The sequence below is a fragment of the Elgaria multicarinata genome, chromosome 12 (assembly GCF_023053635.1).
Source record: "Elgaria multicarinata webbii isolate HBS135686 ecotype San Diego chromosome 12, rElgMul1.1.pri, whole genome shotgun sequence".
In the NCBI taxonomy this organism is placed as follows: Eukaryota; Metazoa; Chordata; class Lepidosauria; order Squamata; family Anguidae; genus Elgaria; species Elgaria multicarinata.
Genome location: NC_086182.1, coordinates 23,238,271 through 23,260,792, shown reverse-complemented (window position 1 = coordinate 23,260,792; position 22,522 = coordinate 23,238,271). Strand labels below are relative to the sequence as shown.

Sequence of the window (22,522 nt, the reverse complement as noted above, 5' to 3'; positions counted from 1 at the left end):
CATACTTTCACATCCACCCTTAAGAGCCACTACATTTCGAGCCAAAACATTTCCATAGAGAATGTTTGGCTCGGTTCTACTGCCTTGAAGATTGAGATATCAGAATGAAAGTGAGTGTGCCACGTTCAGGGCATCATTTTGACTTTCAAGTCTGAACACCAGCTTGGGCCCTGCATTTTTTTTTTTTTTTTAAAAAAAAGATAGGAGGAAAAATGCAACATACATGATAATGTGATCTGTAGTAAGACTTCCCAAATACTTTACTTTCCAAGTTATGCATCTTTTAAATCACTTCCCATATGATATGAATGCATGCATTCCATACTTTGTGTGTGCTATTACTGTTTTCTCTGGTTCCCTCTCGAATTCCACTCCCTTCTTTTGGGGAGTCTGCTGACTGGGAACTGTTTGCCCTACAACTGATTTATATACAGTAAGGGCTCTGTACAACCTTGCCGCTTCCGTACCTGAAATATTGCTCTATTTAAGGAGACTAGTGGGGGAAACTGGCAACAGCAGCAACAGCCCCCCCCCCCAAAAAAAATTGACACACGGATTATACGGTAAGTCATTTCAGGAACTGCTAAGAGAGGGAAATTTATATAGTCCAGAAACAGCCCTGGGCAACACAGTTGCAATCTATAAATACCTGCAAGGCAACAATATAAATGAAAGTAAAGAATTGTCCACAATCTCGGAAGATCATAGAACAAGGTATAAAGGCCTCAAGCCAAGGAAAGAGATAATGAAGCTAGCTGTATGTTAGGAAGAGCAATGGGAAGAGACTCCCAAGGGAGGTGACAGAGGAGGTGTCCCAATGAACTTCAGGTTTAGTAGCCAAAGAAAGGAGATACCTATGTAGAAAGTCAGCTGGCAACTTGGTGGTAGAGCCCGTGTTTTGCATGCAGAAGGTCCCAGGTCCAATCCCTGGTATCTCCAGGTAGGGTTGAAAATAGTCCTTCTTGAAAACCTGGAGAGCTGCTGCCAGTCTGTGTCAACAATACTGGACTAGATGGACCCATGGTTTGACTCAGTATAAAGCAGCTTCCTAAACCTTCCGGAAAAATAGAGGACCAGATGTTCACGTTTCTTCAGCCTTTCATTTCGTCCTCATTGCATAAGAAGAGCCCTGCTGGATCAGACCAAGGGTCCATCTAGTCCAGCACTCTCTTCACGTAGTGGCCATCCAGCTGTTGATTGGGAACCCACCAGCAGGACACGGGTGCAACAGCAGCCTACCACCCAAGTGCATATATTTACATGCATGCAGCAGTATATATTACCTCTTTTGGAGACTAGAGTTCAGCACCTTGGATAGCTCTTTTAGAGTTCTGGCTGGTTCTGAATGAAACCCAGAATGGATTTATACCCCCAACAAAGTTGGAGACACCAGCTTCCACTGCAGTGGGTAAATTAGTGCTCCCAGGCACCATCTTGGAGCGTCTAGACTTGATGCATCAGTTCCACTTTGGAAACAAGACCATATTCTTCCCAGAACTTCAAAATCTGGGAAGAAATTCAAACGAGGGCAATTTCAGGAGCACCCTTATTTCTTTGCAATACTCTTGAACTTTGCAGGACCCGTGTTCGACATGCTTACAAGTTATGAGCTGCTCTTGAGCTGCAGTTTGACTAGGAGATAAGGAACTCTAAGCTCATCCAGGTGGCCTGTGCAAATGCTTTTAAGAGAAATGACGATATCCTTTGCAATAGTTGTGTGTTCCTTGAATTATCCCTCACAGCACTGTCAGTATAACTAACTTCTCGGCTGTCGGATGCAAAGTCTTCCTTGCTCTAATTACTGGTTCATCATTGTCCATAAAGGAGAACATCTGCTAGCAACTCCCACAGCAGCTGTCTTCTTAGGACTTTGCTTCCTCTCCAGAGTGTTCCTTTTTGAGCTGGGGATGGGAGGACAGGGAAAGAGATGGAGATGTTGCTGTATATCCTCCGATAACGCCTTCCTATCAATCTCGCCATATTCGGGCACAAAGCTATCCATTGCTTTCATTCAGATCGCCCTCATGCATGAAGGAAAGAAATAGATGGCACTCTCCCTTTGTCGCTGCGTGGATTCAAAAGAGGGTTGGATGCAGGCTGGGAGAACGGACGGATGGAGCTGTCAGTTTTGGTTTCTCTAACAATCATTTTTTTAAAAATAGAATGTCAAGTTCTTTCTGTCCCCGAAGAAAGTTGCGAATTTTGTTAAGTTCTTAACAAAAAGCCAAATTCTAACCCAGCAGCACTTGCCAAAATCTGTTCATGTTAAATTCACTACCACAGGATGTAGTGATGGCCACCAATTTGGATGGCTTTAAAGGGGGTGTTGATGAATTCCTGGAGGCGAAGGCTATCAATGGCTACTAGCCCTGATGGTTATATGCTACCTCCAGGATCTAAGGCAGTAACCCTGTGTGTGCACAGAGTGCTGGACCTCAGTCTGATCCAACGTGGCCCTTCTTATGTTCTTAATAGGTGATCAGTAGAGGCTCATGGCTCTGATTTCATTGGGACTGTGATTCCATTCTGGCTTTCAGTCAGAACCAGCCAAGTTGCCCTTCAACAATGTAGCACCTGGACAGTAGGCAGAAGGAGCTATCCAAGATGCTGAACCTATTTTGGGGGATGGAGTTCAGCATGTTGGATAGTGCCTTTAGAATGCAATTGCAACAACAAAACATATTAGGATACCTGTATTGCCTGTTCTGCATTAACTTTCCAGACTTTCCAGCTGACCAGAATCAGTATCTACAAGGGACAATTGAACCCATTTGGGGGCAGAATCCTTGATCCTTTATATACAACTGGGATCTGTTCGTAATATCTATTGAACACTCATAGGCCAGGAAGCAGAGCTGGTGTGTGTAGGGTAGCTATTTGTGACTCACCCAAAAAGAGGACAAAAGAGGATGCCTATTTGCACGATATTTGCATATTCCAATTTATATGTATAGATGGACATGTAGGAAATAATTATTAGCTTTTAGAGAGAAATGCAGCACCTCTCACCATAGTGTGAAAGACTGAGGCCAGGTGAACCTGTGAGCCTGCCTCTTCTGCCTACCGTCCAGGTGCTACATTGTTGATGGGCAACAGTTATTATGGTATATTATCTTTACACTGGAGTTGGACAGGGAAACATTTCAAACAGATGAAGGCTTCAGATTGAGGTGGGTCTTCTGGCAACCGTTCAAATAGAGGACTGTCCTCTGCAAAAGAGGATACTGGGCCACCCCAGGGTATATGCAAGCCTGATCATTTCCAAAGAGTGGCCTCCTCTACTCTTGGGAAACAGCTGAGCAGCAGGAAAGAGGGGGCATGGTTACAGAGTGTGTGAACGGGTGGTTGTGAATAGGTGTGTGTGTGTGTGTGTGTGTGAGAGAGAGAGAGAGAGAGAGAGAGAGAGAGATGGCTGTGAATAGTTTTATATCAGGTGTGGGGAACCTCTTGCTCATGGACCTAATCCAGTGTTCAAAGGTCCCCTTCCAGTCCCAGCCCTCTTGCCCCAGTTCTACAAAATGGCAGCCTTTCTCTAGGATTGGGAGAGGAATTCTTTGTGCAGAGAGAGGCCTGGATCAATTGCTCCTCCCTCTGTCTGCAGGGAGAAAAGGGCAGCCTCTTCTCTGTCCAGAGAGAGGTGGGAACAATGGCTCCTCCTCCTCTCTTGGCCCAGAGAAACTCCATAATGTCATGGGGTGGGGCTTAGGAAGAGAGCCGGAGTTCTAGGAGGGTGCAGCTCCTGATGTTAACCCAGCTCCTGGATTAAAAAGAAGAAAAGAAAAGAAAGAACTTCCCAGCTCTGCTTTATGTGAATGGAGAATGCGGATGGATGGATGGGTGGATGGATGGATGGATGTGAATATGTGCGTGAAAAAGACGAGGGAGAACAAACTGGATTTCCCCTGGCTGTTTTTGGCTTTGTTCCCATTTATTTCTCTGGTGTTGGGCACACCTACCACCAGCCTCAACCCCATTTATTGCCAGAATTCTTCCCCCAACCACTTTCTCCCTGAAATAAAAGGTTCTCCACTTGCGTTTTTCAACCTGATCTGCTGTAAGGATCACAGAGTCATTCCCTGGTAGAAAGCCTGGTAGAAAGCTTAATTACAGCATGCAATGCTTTCCACACCCAGGAAGAGAAGGGACACAGGGAGGCTAGAGACCGTGCCCCGACCGTAAAAGACTCGCCTTTAACTTAATCACCCAAAAAGATGACTTTCTGCACAATTAGGTGCTCAGTCCCTGAAGCTTTCTGTAATCATGCTGATAAGAACTAATTAACTTTGGCTTTTCATTTCATGGATCCGAGCTTCTCATTTACTGTTCCCATATGCGGGTTTAAGGGAAGGTGAAGAGCAGCAGGTGAAGCATTTTGTGAATGCCCAGGAAGAGTCATAGAGAAAAGTAGGGGCGGTCGCACGTGTTTTCCGGGTTTGGTTTTCTTTTCACCTGGGAAAATTCAACTGGGAAGTAGAGTTGACAGAACAGGAGAGTGTTGGGTGAACAGTGAATGTTAGATATCCATCCAAATCCATTTTACCCATCATTAGAATCATAGAATAGCAGAGTTGGAAGGGGCCTACAAGGCCATCGAGTCCAACTCCCTGCTCAATGCAGGAATCCACCTTAAAGCATCCCCGACAGATGCTTCTCCAGATGCCTCTTGAAGGCCTCTAGTGTGGCCACAGCCCACAACCTCCCTAGGTAACTGATTCCATTGTCGCACTGCTCTAACAGTCAGGAAGTTTTTCCTGATGTCCAGCTGGAATCCGGCTTCCTTTAACTTGAGCCCGTTATTCCATGTCCTGCACTCTGGGAGGATTGAGAAGAGATCCTGGCCCTCCTCTGTGTGACAACCTTTTAAGTATTTGAAGAGTGCTATCATGTCTCCCCTCAATCTTCTCTTCTCCAGGCTAAACATGCCCAGTTCTTTCAGTCTCTCTTCATAGGGCTTTGTTTCCAGACCCCTGATCATCCTGGTTGCCCTCCTCTGAACACGCTCCAGCTTGTCTGCATCCTTCTTGAATTGTGGAACCCAGAACTGAACGCAATACTCTAGATGAGGCCTAACCAGGGCCGAATAGAGAGGAACCAGTACCTCACGTGATTTGGAAGCTATACTTCTATTAATTCAGCCCAAAATAGCATTTGCCTTTCTTGCAGCCATATTGCACTGTTGGCTCGTATTCAGCTTGCGATCTTCAGCTATTAGGCCGCATAGAGATGTAATAAAGAAATATAGTGCCTGATCCAATCCAAGAAGGATCCCTATTGCTCCCCACTGATGCTTCAGGCCTTAGCTCACGGCCAACACATTGCAATCACCATGTCCCCAAGCATCGCTAAATGCTCTGCAATGTGCCAGCATGCACGTCAGGCCACAAGAAGGAGGCGCGCTCCTCTGGGGGCCGGCTTTAGGTCATAGGCCTATTACACACTCCTAGTGTAGTGCTATCATTACCAAAAGCATACTCTTTCTCCAATTTCTTCTGGCAAAGACAGACACATTGGCCTTCTGAGCACAAAGCAGCGTGCCCCTCTCATAAGCATGCTGAATGCAAGGCTGAAAATAAAAGCAAAGTCACCGGATTAATTATTAAAGGAAGAAGCGGGGGATGAGGTGCCAGGGCGGGGGGGAGAGAAAGTTGATTTACTTCCATATACACCCCAATCACCCAGCAGGGGGGAAAAGCTGAAATGGCTAGTCAGCATCTGTTGGAGGCGTGAAGATAAATGAGTGAAGAAAGGAGATAAATGCATACAAATTGAGCTCACATCTGTACTGTTAATATATCTCTTTTGAAAAGCTCATGTCATCAGTTGGAGTGTGGAGCCCCGCTGTTCAGCCCCTCCTCTTCAGATCAGGACTTTTCAGCAAACACTCTGCAGAATTCCTGAAGTACATCTCGCATGTCTAACTTCCGCTCCCCACAATCAGACCGGGTCTTCCAGAAGTTGGGCCTTTATGTGATCAGAAACCTGGGCTGAAGTTGTGCAGGGGGAGCACGACCATGGCTGCCATTCCTGCTCCTGACCTCTACCCATTCAGGGGCCAAATCTACACCTTGTGTCAAATCACTGCAAAAGTGCAATAAAAAGCAGGAAATAACACTACGAAAGCAGTATATGGAGCATGGATTGTGCCCCAACAGTTATCAGCACACTTGAATACTGCTATAAAGCGGTAGTGTAGAGCTAGCCTTGGGCAGAATAGAACCAACGTGCATGCAGCTTATCTGGCCTCCATGTGACTGGGAACCATGGTAAGAGAACATATGACATGTTGTACATGTGTAGGACCTGTGCATGCAGAACTCGTGACCATGGCCAGGAGTAGGAGCAGCAGGACACAACCTCACTCCAAGGGTAGGCATGGTCAGGCACCTTCCGATGGCCCATGCCTTCGCATGGGCTCACTAGCAAGAGCCCTCTGGAGTTGCTTCTCCTCTTCGCCGTTGCTACCTGCTTTCTCACCTGCTTCTTGCTCTGGCCCAGACAATGGAGGTTGTGAGAAGGGGAGGCAGCAGATGCCACTACTGACTTGCTCTCCGGCTCTCTGCATGTCAAACAAGGAAGGGGTAACAATGAAGAGTGAGAGAATGAGGAGCAAGGGCTGCTGGTGGCAATGGTGGTGAGGGAAGGGACCAATTCTGGGTATAGGGCCTTCAAAACCCTGGAGATGGCACTTCTCTCTCTCTCTCTCTCTCTCTCTCTCTCTCTCTCTCTCTCTCTCTCTCTCTCTCTCTCTCTCTTTCCCTCCCTCTCGTCATCCTACACAGTTTCTGTCCCTATGCAGCAAAAGGTGACAGTTCCAGGACACATCAGAGTTGCAAGATTTGTAAGATTTCTCACACATCCATACAAGGATATTATGCACTCTCCATTTCCTTGAGTTGGTGAGACGTACAAGGGCGGCATTACTTAGGATTGGCTTCTTTCAGAGAAGGAAGAGAGAGCATTGGATGCTTATTGCAGGGTTTGTCTTCTGTGCAATATTTTATTTATTTCTACATATACATGTAGGGCATAATCAAGGGCAAGCAGCATGTGCATTCCCAGCAGGAAGCAGATATCCACTATCTCCTCCTGGAAAACCTCTAGAGAAAGGCACTTTTCTTCCCATGATGCTTCAGGACATCAGTTAACTCTCTGCTCCCTTAGCCCTAGTCAGCCAATCAGAGCTAGCACCACCTCCTCACCACTGATACATGTACTGGCCATGCCTTCTGGGCAACACATGACCATATCAGCCTCAAGGGAGCCATTTGTATTGGCATAGGGTTTCCAACATGAGGATGGGAACCCTGTGGAAGAAACCCAACAGGCATTATAGAATAATAGAACAGTGGAGGTGGAAGGGGCCTATAAGGCCATTGAGTCCAACCCCCTACTCCATACAGAAATCCACCTTAGAGCATCCCTGACAGATGGCTGTCCAGCTGCCTCTTGAATCCCTCTAGTGTGGGACAGCCCACAACCTCCCTAGGTCATTGGTTCCATTGCCGTACAGTTCTAACAATATTATTTATTGATTGATTGATTTAAAGCATTTTTTTTACCCCATCCTTCAGCTGAAAAGGCTTCCAGAATGGTTAACATATGCTCAATAAAAAAAATAAGACTGCCCTTGTCTGTAGATTTAAAAAAAAAAAATGAATCCAGAGAATAGATAAACACGCATCGCCACATACTTTGCAAACAGGTGTAGTGTATGCACAGCTGGGCATGAACCACACATCTGCCAACCACAATGCATAGGTTGGACTGTATGACCAGAGTTCTTTGTGATGCTTCTGCCTCAACAAAAGAGATGAAAGGATCACATGAATCATGCGTACCATGTGCAAATCTGTGTGCGCGGTCAGAACAGATGTTGCATCATTAGGCACAGAGGTGGATTATAATGACAATCAAGTGCCAAAAGAAGCCAAGCTGTATTGATCAGCCTGTGATCAGCCTTCCCCAGATGTGTTGGGATCACCGTTGCACCATCTCCATTGGTCATGATGGCTGGTAGCGATGGAAGTTGAAGTCCCAACACATCTGGAAGGTACCAGGTTGGGGAAGGCCGCTGTAGAATCTATAGCAAGGGAAGACAACCTAGTACCCTCCAGATGTTTTGAACAACAGCTGCCATAATCCATTACCTTTGCTTGGGATGATGGGAACTGTAGTCAGGAACATCTAGAGACTACTTGATTGATTGCTCCTGGTCTATAGTAGAATAACCTTCATGGCTTATTGAGTGCTAGTGTGAAGCTTTGCCAGCTGACACCCTTTTTTGCCATAAATAAACATAATATACCTCTGCCCCTTTATTTGTGATTCATATGGAACATAGGACACTGCCTTGCCCAAGATCTCTTCATCCATTGGGCCCAGCATTGCCTACTCTAAATGGCAGCATCTCTCCAGGGTTTCAAGCAGAGACAGGTCTTTTCCATCCCTTGCTATCCGGTCCTTCTAATTGGAGATGCCAGAGTTTGGACCGGGGGTTGCATACAAAGCATGTGTTCTATTACTAGGCTATCACTCTTGCACTCATGTTTCCCACAGCAGCCACACAGCATGGGAACACCAGATGTTTGTACTGAACCACCTGTGTCCACATGCCTGGGAGCCTCCGCTGGGCCACTCCGGTGCATAAACACAGCTCTTTTAAAGCCTCGTGTCTCTCATTCATACTTGTGTTTGCTGCAGACAACACCAGTGTAATACATGAAGTGCGGAACTGCGGGCAGACATAATTGCTTTTGGCAACCGTAAGTCAGGCTAGTGGCCGAGCTGCATTATTCAAAGCAGCAGCGACGCCGAGAGGGTCCTGGAGTTGAACAAATCAGGGAAGGAGATGTCTTCCCCCATCTGGTTACTTACTTATGTGATCGGAAAAAACAATTTGTTGTACATTGTTCTATTCTGTGCTGGGTATTTGCATTTCTGATTATTTCCACCAGAGGGCTGGGATGCTGCTCTTTTACAGCCGTACCTCCCGTTTCTTTTCTTTCATTCATTTTATGATATTGCTGGTGGTAGCGGTGGTGGTGATGCTTTCCCTTCTATGAATGTACCACTCTTTTCCCACCTGGTGGCCTAAGAACCTCACCCTCAATGCTGCCCAAAAGAGAAGTAAGAGAGGTCCCCTTATGCATGTTAGTTTGGGTACCAGGGAAACCGTATAACTAAAACCACATCCCCCTCCTTCCTTTTAGGGTGGGATTTAATATGGCAAAGGCCAGCCAGAGAAAGGAGGGAGTTGAACCTTGGCTAGAGATGAGGAAGTCTTTGATTCCATCTCTTTTTCTACCCGAAGCAACCGAATTCTCACTTCGCGATTAACATGCAGATCAGAACCGAGATGGCCTTCCGATTGCACCCTTCTCCAAATGCAGGTTCTCAAAGCTCAAAAATTGCACACCAAAATGAGCACATTCGGGGAGGTTGTGTACCAAAATGTATATATTGGGGTTGGGGGATTGCATACACGACGCAAACGTTAGGGAAAGTGCAGAGCAAAACGTGCGAAACGTTGTGCAGTTGAACAAACCAAAACGAAACAGAAATGCAGATGGATGTCAAAATTATACAGAATGGCTGGATACGTCATGTGAAACTGTCGCAGGCCAGAAATAGATTGGTTCACCCATCCCTAACCTCGATAAAGGGTACTCATGGACTTGGATTTTGATTGAGTTTCAGATGCCGTCATTGTGGTTTTTTTCTCCCAGTTCCCCTTCATCTAATCTCCGGCACCCCGTCAGTTCCTCCCTCCCACCCAGCCCCAAGATCCCCGGTGTGGCAAGATGCCAGATGGTGCCCCATTAGGTCATGTTTGCTTATTGTTTGGTAAACAGCAGTTTAATTCAAGTGCTGAGTTGACAGCTTGTCCTCAAAGACAATTTTCACATTGCAATGTTTCAAATGCCAGCTTGGCTTTCCAGTATAATGTTATTTCAACTGCCTTAAAGGGGTAAAGTTCCCTTTGATTAAAATAGGGAGGGAAGGAGGGAAGGAGGGAGGGAGGGAGAGGAAAAGCCAGGGGGAATTGAATTGTGTTTTGATGTTGACAATCGGAGTACATGAACTGGCAGCCTTGGACTGGATTTTTCCAGGCACTTTGGGCCTGGCCGGAGGGGGTTCTTGTTTTTACAAGCCTGGAAGCTCAAACTTGCCGTGAAATGTTGTGAGGGGCAGGATCAGTTCTGTTTGTTCCTTGCTTGACAGTGACTGAAAGGACGTGTGTGTGTGTGTGTGTGTGTGTGTGTGTGTGTGTGTTTTGGTATCAGCCAGCATCCCAACCAGGGGCTTCTGGAAGCCTTTTTAGGGGTGCCTTGAGCATTTGTGGGGCACTTGCACGAGTCAGTGCTCCTGCTCAGATGTTTGAGAGGGGAGTCAAAGTGAGCAGGGCTGGGCTCACTACAATCCTGCAATCTACTCCTGCTTTCTCCCCATGTCCCAACATACATCTTTCAGGAAGGATAAGGTGGTGGTGGTGGTGGTGGTGGTGGTGATGGTGGTAGTGGTGATAAGGGCTTCCAGAGGCCCCACTACGGTCTGAGAACATAAGTTCTAACATCCCTATTGGGAAAAGACACTCCCCTGGGACCATGGGAGTAGCTTCTGCCTTATTTATTTATTTTGTTACATTACTATCCCACCTTTCCTCCAAGGAGCACAAGGTGGTGTACATGGACCTCCTCTCTCTTTTATTCTCACAACAACCCAGTGAAGTAGGTTAAGCTGAGAGTCCACAACTGGCCAAAAGCCACCCAGTGAGCTTCATGGATAAGTAGGGACTAAAACCTGGGTCTCCCGAATCCCAGCCCAACTCTCTAATCACCACACCACACTGGCTCTCACATCTTCTCCACCTGCAAAAGGAACGATCTGGGCCTTAGGACAGCAGAAAGGAGAGGTGTGCTCCTTGCAAGCATACAATTGGAGCACTCCTAAAAACTCAGCTCCTTTTGATGCAATCCATGGGAATCCCATTGTGATGATCCAATGGAGGCTGAAGAGTCAAGGCACAGTGATGTTCATTGCTAAATCCCCCAGCATGGCTCAGTTCTTCTCTATCCATCTGCCCCCAAGACAATCCATGAGTTGTTCTTGATTTGGCCTGTCTATAAACACCTCAAGGTCAAGTCTGAGCAGTTTTTTGGAGAAGGACCCAAATTTCCTTTGTGTAAGGCAGCTGGACCATGAGGAAAGCTGAGCGAAGGAAGATAGATGCTTTTGAACTGTGGTGTTGGAGGAAAATGCTGAGAGTGCCTTGGACTGCAAGAAGATCAAACCAGTCCATACTTCAGGAAATAAAGCCAGACTGCTCACTTGAGGGAATGGTATTAAAGGCAAAACTGAAGTACTTTGGCCACATAATGAGAAGACAGGATACCCTGGAGAAGAGGCTGATGCTAGGGAAAGTGGAAGGCAAAAGGAAGAGGGGCCGACCAAGGGCAAGATGGATGGATGATATTCTGGAGGTGACAGACTTGACCTTGGGGGAGCTAGGGGTGGCAACGACCGACAGAAAGCTCTGGCGTGAGCTGGTCCATGAAGTCACGAAGAGTCGGAAGCGACTGAACGAATAAACAACAACAAGGCAGCCTTCCCCAGCTTGGGACCCTCCAGATGATTTGGACTACAACTCCCATCAGCCCCAGCCAGCATGGTTAATGGTCAGGGATCGTGGAAGCGATCATTAAAACATCTGGAGGGGGAAAATCACATGGAGTATTTGGAGAAGAAGGAACGTTCTTTAAAAGGAGGGTAATTTTGTATGCAACACCAAGGAGGTATCAAGCTGCTTTTGCCAATTTCAACATGCTTCCTGTTTCTGTGCCTACTTAACAGTTCCAAAATGTATCCTGAGAGAAGGTGGCTGTCCAGTCACACTGCGTAACGCTTCCTTTCTCTCTCACACACTACATTAACGATATGCAAATTGATGTGCCCATGTGCTTTAATGAAGGAAACTTTCACAGAATTCAAACACAGATTTCTACCAGGTTTGCTTAGCTGTTGGGTTAGGGGTGAGGGTTGAAGTGGCCATTTTGGGTTGACACATTTTTGTACAAAATGTCATTTCAATAACCATGACAGAAGTCTGGAAAAACAACAACTGTTGTTTCAGAAAAAGAAAAGGTCTCAAGCAGGGCTTTTCCCCAGACTTATTATTACCTGATATCTTCATAACGGGCAAAACTGGGAATTGAACCTGACACCTTCTGCATGCAAACCATGTGTACTACCGCTGAGTTACAGCTTCTCCAAGTTTATTTCAGGAATTGTGTTTTTAAATGTCAAAAGCCTACATACACACCCACACATGCGAACACACACACACACACTTCGTAGATATCAACGAACAGTTGGTGGCTATGAGCTACATTGCCAGCAACAACAGGTTATATAACTCGATTAAGAATGAGTCAATTAAAGAAGGCCTTGTTCAGTTAGCAGAGATGGATGAACTTCCTAGGATGGCTTAGTTGGAATCAGTGTTACAGATGGTCTCAACCCCAGGAGATAGTTTAGCAACATCTTCTACTGCTGACACATTCCAATTCCACACTGTCTGCAGATTCAGCCATCTGTAGCTGAGCAAAAATGGCAAAAAGTCCCCAAAGGAAGAATCTCAGAGGTGTTGACCATGTGTGGAAGAACTAAAGGTGGTTTAGAAGTGTCTATATGTCCAGGGTACCATGGCATCCTTACCACATAATAAAACATACCTTCATACTTTTTTTTAAGAAGTCTGTTCCATTTAGTTCAGTATGTTTATTTGCTTCAGCCATAAGCCAGTGAAGTCAACTACTTCTTCTCCTTCTCCTTCTCCTTCTCCTTCTCCTTCTCCTTCTCCTTCTCCTTCTCCTTCTCCTCCTCCTCCTCCTCCTCCTCCTCCACCGTCACAATTTAACAACGAATAAATGTTAAAAATATCAATTCAAGAAACGACAATGTCTTTCAGCACCTTATTTCTGCATTTCTCACCTGCAATCATTTCATTTCATTTTTGGTTTGGTTGGTTGTTGTTTTCAGTGTGATGGACAATCTCCATGATCGCATAGGGTTATCCCAAACTATTGTCAGAACGGCCCAGTGGTGCAAGCTAGGATGTGAAATAGTGAATGTCTCAAGGTCACTCAGTGAGTTTTATGATGGGTTAAGAGTGAATATCTGAACCCAGGTCTCTCTACTCTATGCCTCATGCTCTATCCACTGCACCACATTCATTCACTGTTGTTTAGTCATAGTGAGGAGTAGGAAGCAGACTGCAAAAGGATAATGCCAATGCATAGACAGAAGATGATCCATGAGGGTCACCCAAAATGTCACTGCAACGAAGGCTACTTCGCATATTAAGGTCCCAGTGAATAGTCAGAAGGCAGATGAGGTATCCACCTTCCTAATCTAACCAGGAGCCCCACATATGACATCTTGAATTCCATGATGGAAGGGAGGTGGGACAAGCATGTACTCAATAAAATAGATGGCAAGTAATGGTGTATTCACCATGCTGATCCGGAAGTTTATACTGAACTATAGTTTGAAACAACCCAACAGACTGACCCAGCAGCTTTCTCCATGTCTCTGCAAGCCACCACAAATAAGCATTGTTTGGAGAATACTGCTAGAGGAGCCTTCAGACAGTGGCATTTTACATGGATGCAATGTTGCAACTTATTCATGTGCATCAGACCTCAATATCAGGGTTTTATCCCTGGGTGCTTCATTGAGTTTTGTTGTAGTGGTTTTAATCTCTTGCCTTGTGCTGTATTTGTGGCTTAAATGTGGATCAGAGTTTATGAGCCAGTACCATTTTAACACACCTCTCTCATTCTCTTTGTTGTCTCTTTGCAGGTGGGCCAAAAAGGGACACATTATAAAGGAAGCATCAGGTGACTCTTATGAGGCAATTGTTGACCATACCTATTTTTTCGAACCAGTCTCTTGCGAAGTGACCAATGCTTTGGGCAGTACCAACATCAGCAGGACAGTAGATGTTTACTGTAAGTAGCTCAGCTGTTAAACTATCAACAGCACTGGCCAGTAGAGTTAACACTTCAGATTGGCTCCTTGGTAGCCCAATAGTTGGCTAGATAATGCATTATAAGGATGAGCCTTTCAGTGCATTTTACAGGAATTAGGTATTCACACTCACACCTTTCATCCGTGATTTTTTTTTTAAAAAAAGAATGAAGCCAGAATGAGAACCAAACTATTGTCGACTAATTGTCCAAATACAGTTTTGATGGGAAACCATGCATGAATTAGCTTCTTATGCTAAAGTTAGAATAGCAGTGGTCAAACTTTTGGGCGAGTGACCATAAGGCAAGTCCAAAGAATGAGCTAATGCCAAGGGGCGTGCACGGACCCCCCACTCCGCTTCACTTCCAGATCCGCCATTTTCGGATCAGGCCGCTCCGCCCCGCCCCCACTCTGCCTATGCCCATTCCGCTCCGCTCGGAGCTCCGGATCCGGATCGGAGCTCCGTTCCCTCCCCCATGGGGGGGTTACCGGGCCCTGCCGCCATCGCCGCCCATGCGGCGACGGCGGCAGAGCCCGGTAAGGGACCAACGGGGAGGGGGGCCTTACCTGCCTCCGTCCGCGGTCCGTCAGCTTCTTCAATTGAGGTCGCGGTTCAACCAGGAAGTCTGGGCCGCAAGTGCGGCCTAGACTTCCTGGTTGAACCGTGGGCTCAATTGAAGAAGCTGAGGGACCGTGGACGGAGGCAGGTAAGGGAGAGGAGGGGGGGTTTACCGGGCCCTGCCGCTGTCGCCCAGCGGCAGGGCCCGGTAAAACCCACTTACCTTTCCAGCGGAGCTCCGGATCGAGGCGAAGGATCCGCCTTCACCTCGATCCTCTTCGCCATGCTCCGCCGGCCCCCCAATCCTCTTCGCCTCTGCCTTAAGGGGAGGCGAAGCACCCCACTCCGCTTCTTATTCGCCGGTCCGATTAGAAGCGGAGCACATCCCTACTAATGCCACTCTAGTGCTTTGCATGGGACATATGCAGCCCCGTATGCCTTGATACAGTTCTGTCTAACCAACCTACTCAGTACTCAAACTACTGAGTTGGGCTGCAGGCACCATCACTTCACTGGAGCGGCAGGCAGGAGTGTTTCCTGATGGTGCCACAGCCATGCCCCAGGCTTTCCTCCTCAATGCCCCCAAGAGGAACATAGCCATTTACACCAACAGCCTGAATAGTGAGAAACTCGCCATTTTGAAGCTGAAGAACCTAGGCCTCCCTTAACATGTTGACCATCAGATGTTTTGGACTTCAGCTCCCATCAGCCCGACCCAGCATGGCACTACCATCCTGGAGGTAGTAGTCCAACAAATCTGGAGGGTACCAGGTTAGAGAAAGCTGTCATATATGAATGATTTACTCCTGCGTATTGTCCATGTGTGTCCCTTCCCATGAAAGGGTTAGACTGAACAACTCTGGATTAGTCATGAAGATTCCATTCCTCTCTGGAGTCAAGGATATAGGCCACAGGGGAAATGCACAATTCAAGCTTGATACCTCAACCCTCAGTCCTCCATTGTTCCATTAACCTCCTTCCCATCCTTGCCATAAAGAATAGTTTAGCAACCGTCCTGTCCTGCATTGGGGCATTTCTATGACAAATCTCTTATTTCAGTTGGGCCACGAATGATGACAGAGCCACAATCCCTCCTTGTCGACCTCGGATCGGATGCCATATTTAACTGTGCATGGATTGGAAACCCATCTCTGACCATCGTCTGGATGAAGCGGGGCTCTGGCGTGGTAAGAATATTGGGCAGTGCTGGTCAAAATTGGCTGGGCAATTGAGGGGAGGGTCTGCGATCTGAGCGTTGCCAATGACAGGTCACAAGATGGCAGCAACTCACATCATGCGCTTTGTGAATTGATACGCTGGAGCAAAAGTCGGCAACTTTTTTCAGCCCATGGGCATATTTGGCAAATTGAGAAACTGCCATGGTAGGCATGACTTGTTACTACATAGAGTAACTGCCCAGAGAGTAACATGCTTTAAAGGTCTCCTGAAAACACATGTTTTCACACAGTCTTTCCCTGGCCTGAAACTGCTGATAGGTTTATTTTGGTTTTCGGTGGTATTTTCTTAAACTTTAAAAGCCTTATATTATGTTTTGATCCCTTGAATTTCATGGTTTTAACTGTGAACTGCCCAGAGAGCCTCGGCTATTGGGCAGTATAGAAACATAATAAATAAATATAAATAAATAAAAAGACTGAGTAAAAGGCAGAGGTGGATTCTGAGACCCAACTCACTAAACCAGTGGTTCCCAATTAGCTAAGTACTGCAGACCCCTTGTTTTTCAAATGCCAAGCCATGGACCCCTTACTTTTGAAAATTTTGTTATCTCTATGGTTGTTACCTGTGCAAAGCAATTTTTTGGAGAAAATAAGGGGTAGCCCCTAATAAGCAAAGGATTTTAGGTATACTAAAAAACAAAACATAAAATTTGTGATATTTCTGATATTACCTCGCAAAAATGACAATGATTTAGTTAGGAATATAAAGATGAATTTAATTTTACTAATGTCTAGTTTACAATTGAACAAATTATGACATGTCTAAACCTAAACGTGATGGGAGAAATCATGCCTCTTTTTGTCCCTAACAATCCCTTCCACATCCGGTTCAATATTTCCTACTTTTAATTTCAAATCTGGAACAACATCGATCCGATTTCTATGCTTGTTCTTCATATAACAAAATGCAGAAAATGTTTGTTAACAAAGATATGTGGAACAAAAGGGAACTCAATGTTTCAAAGCTTTTTCACCTAACTTCTTTTAATCAGGCAAAACCTTCACCCAGAATTGGTCCAGTCTATATTCTTTAAAAAATGATTTCAATGAACCATCACAAGTCACGTCAGCAAGTGCATCTTGCTTTTCCGCAGATAGAGTTGTTAGTTGTACATCACCACATTCAAAAGGATTCCTTCTCCGTGAGTTTTCAGGATTAGGTGCAGGGAAGTAATCTCTGAAGCTAGTCGCTAAATCATGCAGGTGCTTTCACGCATGACGTCACTGTAGAAGCAAACGGAGTGCAGGAGACGACATATTTTCTTTTATTAAAATGCAGACCTTGCAGAGGTAATATGTGAATGGTGCCACGGACCCCCTGGGTGGTTTACGTGGACCTCCCGGGGTCCGCGGACCACCAGTTGGGAACCACTGCACTAAACATTTCCTTTGACTCCACCATTTTCAGCACCAACAGAACTCTATTTCACAGAAGACAAACTTGTTTTGTCTCTCCACTGATCTACCAGTGAATTAATTCTTCCCATCTTTTTCTCTTACATTCTGGATCACTTCCCATTCTCTCTCTCTCTCTCTCTCTCTCTCTCTCTCTCTCTCTCTCTCTCTCTCACCCACCCACACAGTAGCCAGTGTGCTACTGAATTTCACCAAAAAACTCATATATATATATTCATTATTATTTATGGGAGAGAGGCCACTTCTCCCAATGGGAGAAGAATCGCCACGTTCTTCTCCCATTGAGTAAAGCATAATTGTTCGCATTTGTCAAACGTATACATTTTTCATGCACGTTTTTCAAATGTATGTATGCTTTCAAATGCATTTTGGGGTGTGGGGTCTGTGAACCACATTGCAAACTCAGAAACGCACAGCCTTTGGCTGCAGATTGCATCCGAATCTGCATTTGGTCTGGAAAGTGCAGACTCGGTAACTCTTGATCAAGAACAAACTGAAAGGATTTCTCATACATCCCTAGTCCTGAGGGACGGACACCTGTGGTCCACTGGCCACAGGTCACCCATCCCCAATCTAAATAAATATTACCCTATCAGGCTCTTTATCAGGCTCTTTGAAAGAGCAGTGGCTAAGTCTGTGACTTCTAATCCATAATGTCCCTGATTTAAATCTCATCTCAAATGGCCTTAAACTAATCCACTATAAAATTGGAGCATGCTTCAATGGTGGTCTACTCAAACCTCCTGCCCATACAGAAAACCCACTGCTGCAGCATCCCTCATAGGTGCCCAACCAGTCTCTGCTCAGAAACCTCCAACCATGCAGAGTCCACCACCTTCCAAGGTGAGTCAAACAGCTCATACCATCAGGCTTTATTGTAACTTGACTTTATTGTAACTTGAACCTCTTCATTGGATCCTACTATACGGATCAGCAGAAAAATGCATCATCTAGGTGACAGGCTTTCAGATACTGGGGAAAGGCAATATGGGCTCCTAATAAGCTCTCTTCTAGGTTAAACGTATCAAATTCATAGGAATGTAGGGAGCTTCCTTGTAATGAATCAGACCCTTGGTCCATGTAGTCCAGTACTGACAACACTGACTGGCAGCAATGGATTTCCAGGATTTCAGGCTGGAGATTTTCCAGCCCTTCTCGGAAATGCAGGCGATCGAACCAGATGTCCTGTTTCTGCAGTGGCAGAGTTCTGCCAGAGACCAAAACGTTGTCCAAACAGTCCGTGGGTCAAAAGCCAGAGAGTCAGGGGGTCCAAGCTGAAGTCCAACCAGTCCACAAGTCAGTATCCAGGAGAGGTGAAGTGCCTACCATAGTCTAGTCCAGTCCAGAGATCAAGAGCCAGGAAGTCGCAGAGCTCCAATCCGATCCAGGAAGTCAGAGGGAGAAGTCCAAATGAATGCCAGAGATTCCAAGGTCACGAGCCAAGCCGAGAAGTACACAAGACGCCAGCGATGCAACACTTTGCTCTCAGCAACATGAATGAGCTCCTGGGTTTCTTATATAGCCAGTTGTTAATCACCCTCAGCTGCCTCATTAACGCCACCGGTGCTATATAACCATCACTGCCCACGTGCTCTGGAGCCTTTTACTTCTGCATCACTGCACAGGATTTATGACCTCAAGTTTGGCTTCCAACAACTGAGGAATGTCTGAAATGTTATCAGGGGTTTCGGGTTTCCCTGCCTGCTGTTATGATACACCGGCCTCTGCCTCTTCCACCTCCTTTCCTGATTCTAGTTGCACCTCAGATCCCTGGTCGTCGTCTTCCTCGGAGGAGGAGGAGGACTCCTCCCTTTGGTACAGCATAACACCAGACACCTCCTGCTCTACCACGGAGCTGCATCCCTTCCCACTGAGATGCAGCACCTTGCCCTTCATAGGACTTGGTCTCCAACTAGCATATCCATATTCCTTCTGGCAGAGACCGAAGAAGGCCAGCTGGGATGGTGGAAGTTATTACAACATGAGGCCAGAAGTCGCAGCAATGCAAGAGACAGGTGTGTGGCACATCGCTGCATCACATGTGAATGTCTTTGAGCCGTTGGGAAAAGGCTGGGTAAATAAATGCCGAGTCGTTGCAAAGTCTAAGCCATCGAGGAGGCTCACAAATTTGCTCATCAGATTAATCTTTTGCTCTCAGCCGCACCACTCTTGCTTCCAGCTGGAAATCCCTACAGCAGCAGGATCAGACATCTGTGGATGTTTGAAGTTCAGAAGGGCCAACTAGCTGTTTCTGAGCTGGTAAATCAAACATGTTGGTGTCCCGCCTTGCAACGCAAAGACTATGCCTGCCTGCTCTATCCTTATTCCGCCCGCAACATTTGCCTCCTGCCCTTCATATAAAGAGCTCACGCCAACATTATTTCAGATGCAAATCAACCCTGGGAGGTAGATTCACAGAGAATGATTTGGACATAGTGGTGCAGCTAGGTAATTTTGGATGCTAGACTTAATGGTCTTGGGTGGGGGGCAGTGTCTTTAGATTACCATGTGTATTATTTCTGTGGTGAAGCACATTTCTCCTCTCCCACCCCCACTACATTTTTCTTTAACTGTTTGGTCACCACTTCCTGAAAATCCTGTCTAGCCCACCTGGCTTCTGTAGTTCCAAAAGGCATTGCATACTTATGCATATCTCAACACACAACAATAAGGGCTAGAAACTTGGATATGTAGGGTTGTTGTTGCTTTTAAAAATGCTGGGATTATTAGGAAGCTGATTTACGAGAACGTAAGGGTAAAACAATAAAAAGATAGAAAGACTAAAGCACCATTTTATGCGTGTTCTTTTTAAAAAGAGAATGTCCAAAAAAAAAAATGTGGCCGGTCAAGTTAAGGAAAGCTTCCTGGAATAGAGCTGTGTTTAGGAGGTGCCAAAAGCAGCATGATGTTGGTGCCTGCCTGGCATCCAGGGGCAGGGAGTTCCAAAGAAAAGGGGCTACCACAGTAAAGGCCCTTCTGGTTGACTCCAATTGGGGGAGAGAGAGAGAGAGAGAGAGAGAGAGAGAGAGAGAGAGAGAGAGAGAGAGAGAATAAAATGTGCATCTGTTAGCATTTATATGCCCAGCTTGCTATTCTTGGTCATGCAGTGTTTCAGAAAATAAAGATACAAGAAGGATATTGCCCCAGGCACCTTCAGGCTCAGTGGGCCTGTTTCCACTGCACCAACCACCTGCTGGTCTCTTGGTGGTCATTGGATTTCACCCCCAGTGGCCAGTCCTAGCTGCACCACTGGTAGGGATATCTGTCATTTGCAAATCAAGCCCTTTTGGGGCCTGACAGATTCCTGCTGCCCACCGTTGGGTTTTTCCTAAAATCCGGGAACTTTTTCTAAAGGGGGGAGGGGCAGTTGTAAATAGAAAGTTGCACAAACTGCACCTTCAAATTGCATAATTTGCAAAAATTACAGTTGCAATCTGTGCAAATTACGCAAGTTATGGTCTGAACGTGTGCAAATTACAGCCAGAATGTGTGCAAATTATGCAAATTGCACAACTTTCTACTTATGGGGGGTGGGGAAAGAGCAGAAAATCCATAAACTGGTCCAACTCAATGCAGATTGAGTCCAGCCGGCTCATGGGAAGCAAGGCCAAGTCCAGAGGGCCTAGCTGATGAAAGCTTGATGAGTTCCACCCTCCAAGATCCCCAAACAGTGGCTGCATTATCTCACTGCCTGGAGGGAAGCAAACGTATAGGGTGTTTGATCCGTTTAAGGGCCAAAAGGGACATTATTTTCAATCTGTGCCTAGCAGCTGTGTCCTTTGTTTGTTTTTAGTCTAGACCAGGTGCAGGGAGCAGATCTGGATCTTAAAAGCCTCTCACTCCCTATGCTAGGGTCCCAATCCAAATTGCTAGCTGCTACATTACAGATTGAAAGTAATGTCTGTTTTGGCCCTTGGGCATCAAGACAGAAGGAAGATGGCATCGGCAGTTCTCTTGGTCCGAAGCACAGAAAGAAGATGCTCAAGACCAAAGAGCAAAAGCAGTTGGGGCTGGCCAGCCAGAGATGGTGGGGAACTTTCACGGCAGTTTAAAAGAAAAGAGGAGAACATTTTAGGCCAGGCAGAGGTCAAGGAGGTTGATTTATGTAACTGGCCTAATAAAAACTGAAAGGACGGGTTTCCATGGCACTCACAGCACTTTCCACATTTCTGCAGCTCAAAGGGGATCTTTGCAGAATTGCCCTAATAGAAGTCCAATTGATTCCCATTCTGAGCAGCATCTGGGTTAATCAAAGGCCAAGGCGTCGCTTAACCTCTTTGTGGCAGGTGGAACTTTGCAAACCATCACCGCGTTGAGCTTTCTTTGTGAGCAATTCTATACGGCTAAGGTGTGAGAGCCTCATACCTATAGACGGCCTGTTCCACTCTGGTCAAAAGCATACCTAATAACTGTAAGCAGGGAGCATGGCATAATAACTGTATTCTATACAACCACATGAAGAACCATGCCTTAAGAAGAAGGAACACAACATGAAATGTGAGAGGTCTGTGTTATTTTTGAGACCCATTCGATGACGCAGTTCCTAGACCAACATAACTTGGGACCAAAATAACATTTTCAATTTTGGAGTAGGGGGATATTGTTGTGTTGTTTTTTTACTCTAAAGTAAGCCCAGGGACCCCGATCTGGATGAGTCACTAGTATTGGGTTGGGAAGGGTGGCTTTAAAAAGTGATCCATTAAACAGAGAGAGGATGTTTATGGGTGGTAAGCTCCAGTAAGAATCTATGGGGTGGGGTGGGGAATCCAGATGGAGAGTGGAAAAGGAGATAGGGAGAAATGACTTGCTTGGCAGATAGGGGCAAGGGAGAAAAACAGTTTGCCCTCTGAGAAATGGGTTTCCGTTGGCCTTGAAAACTGTGGGTTCAGAGGAGCCATTTAGTACATTGGGGATCAGACCTAGCTTCAACCTTGCACTCAGTCTTTTGGGCAGCTTCCTCGTCCCTTCTGACAGCTGTATTGTGGTGGTGGCCTTGACAGTTTCTGAAATTGCCAGATCTTCCCACATGCCCCAAAAGAATGTCGACCTCTTAGTGTTTAAATTAAGATAAGCCTTACCGCAGAAAAAAAGGTTACATTCTTCTCCTCGGCAGTAATGTCCATAAAAGCCTTTGCCAGGATAAATCTGCTAGTAGTTCATAAGGTGAGAAGACTCTTGGCTAGCTTTGCTGTGAAAGACTAGCATAGCTACCCTTCTGGTGTAAGCTGCAAAGTATCCTCCTTCTCACAGTTAAGACTCTATCAGGTGAGCTTCTTACCTG

General features: G+C 46.0%; 1 protein-coding gene across 1 annotated transcript in view; it reads left to right on the top strand.

The window, feature by feature from the left end:
• KIRREL3 (kirre like nephrin family adhesion molecule 3) overlaps positions 1 to 22,522 on the top strand; it is a 772,855-nt gene that overhangs the window by 678,604 nt on the left and 71,729 nt on the right. Inside the window, exons 8-9 of the mRNA XM_063139310.1 lie at positions 13,861 to 14,009; positions 15,647 to 15,774. Coding sequence (XP_062995380.1) covers positions 13,861 to 14,009; positions 15,647 to 15,774 — 277 coding nt within the window. The remainder of the gene's footprint in view (positions 1 to 13,860; positions 14,010 to 15,646; positions 15,775 to 22,522) is intronic.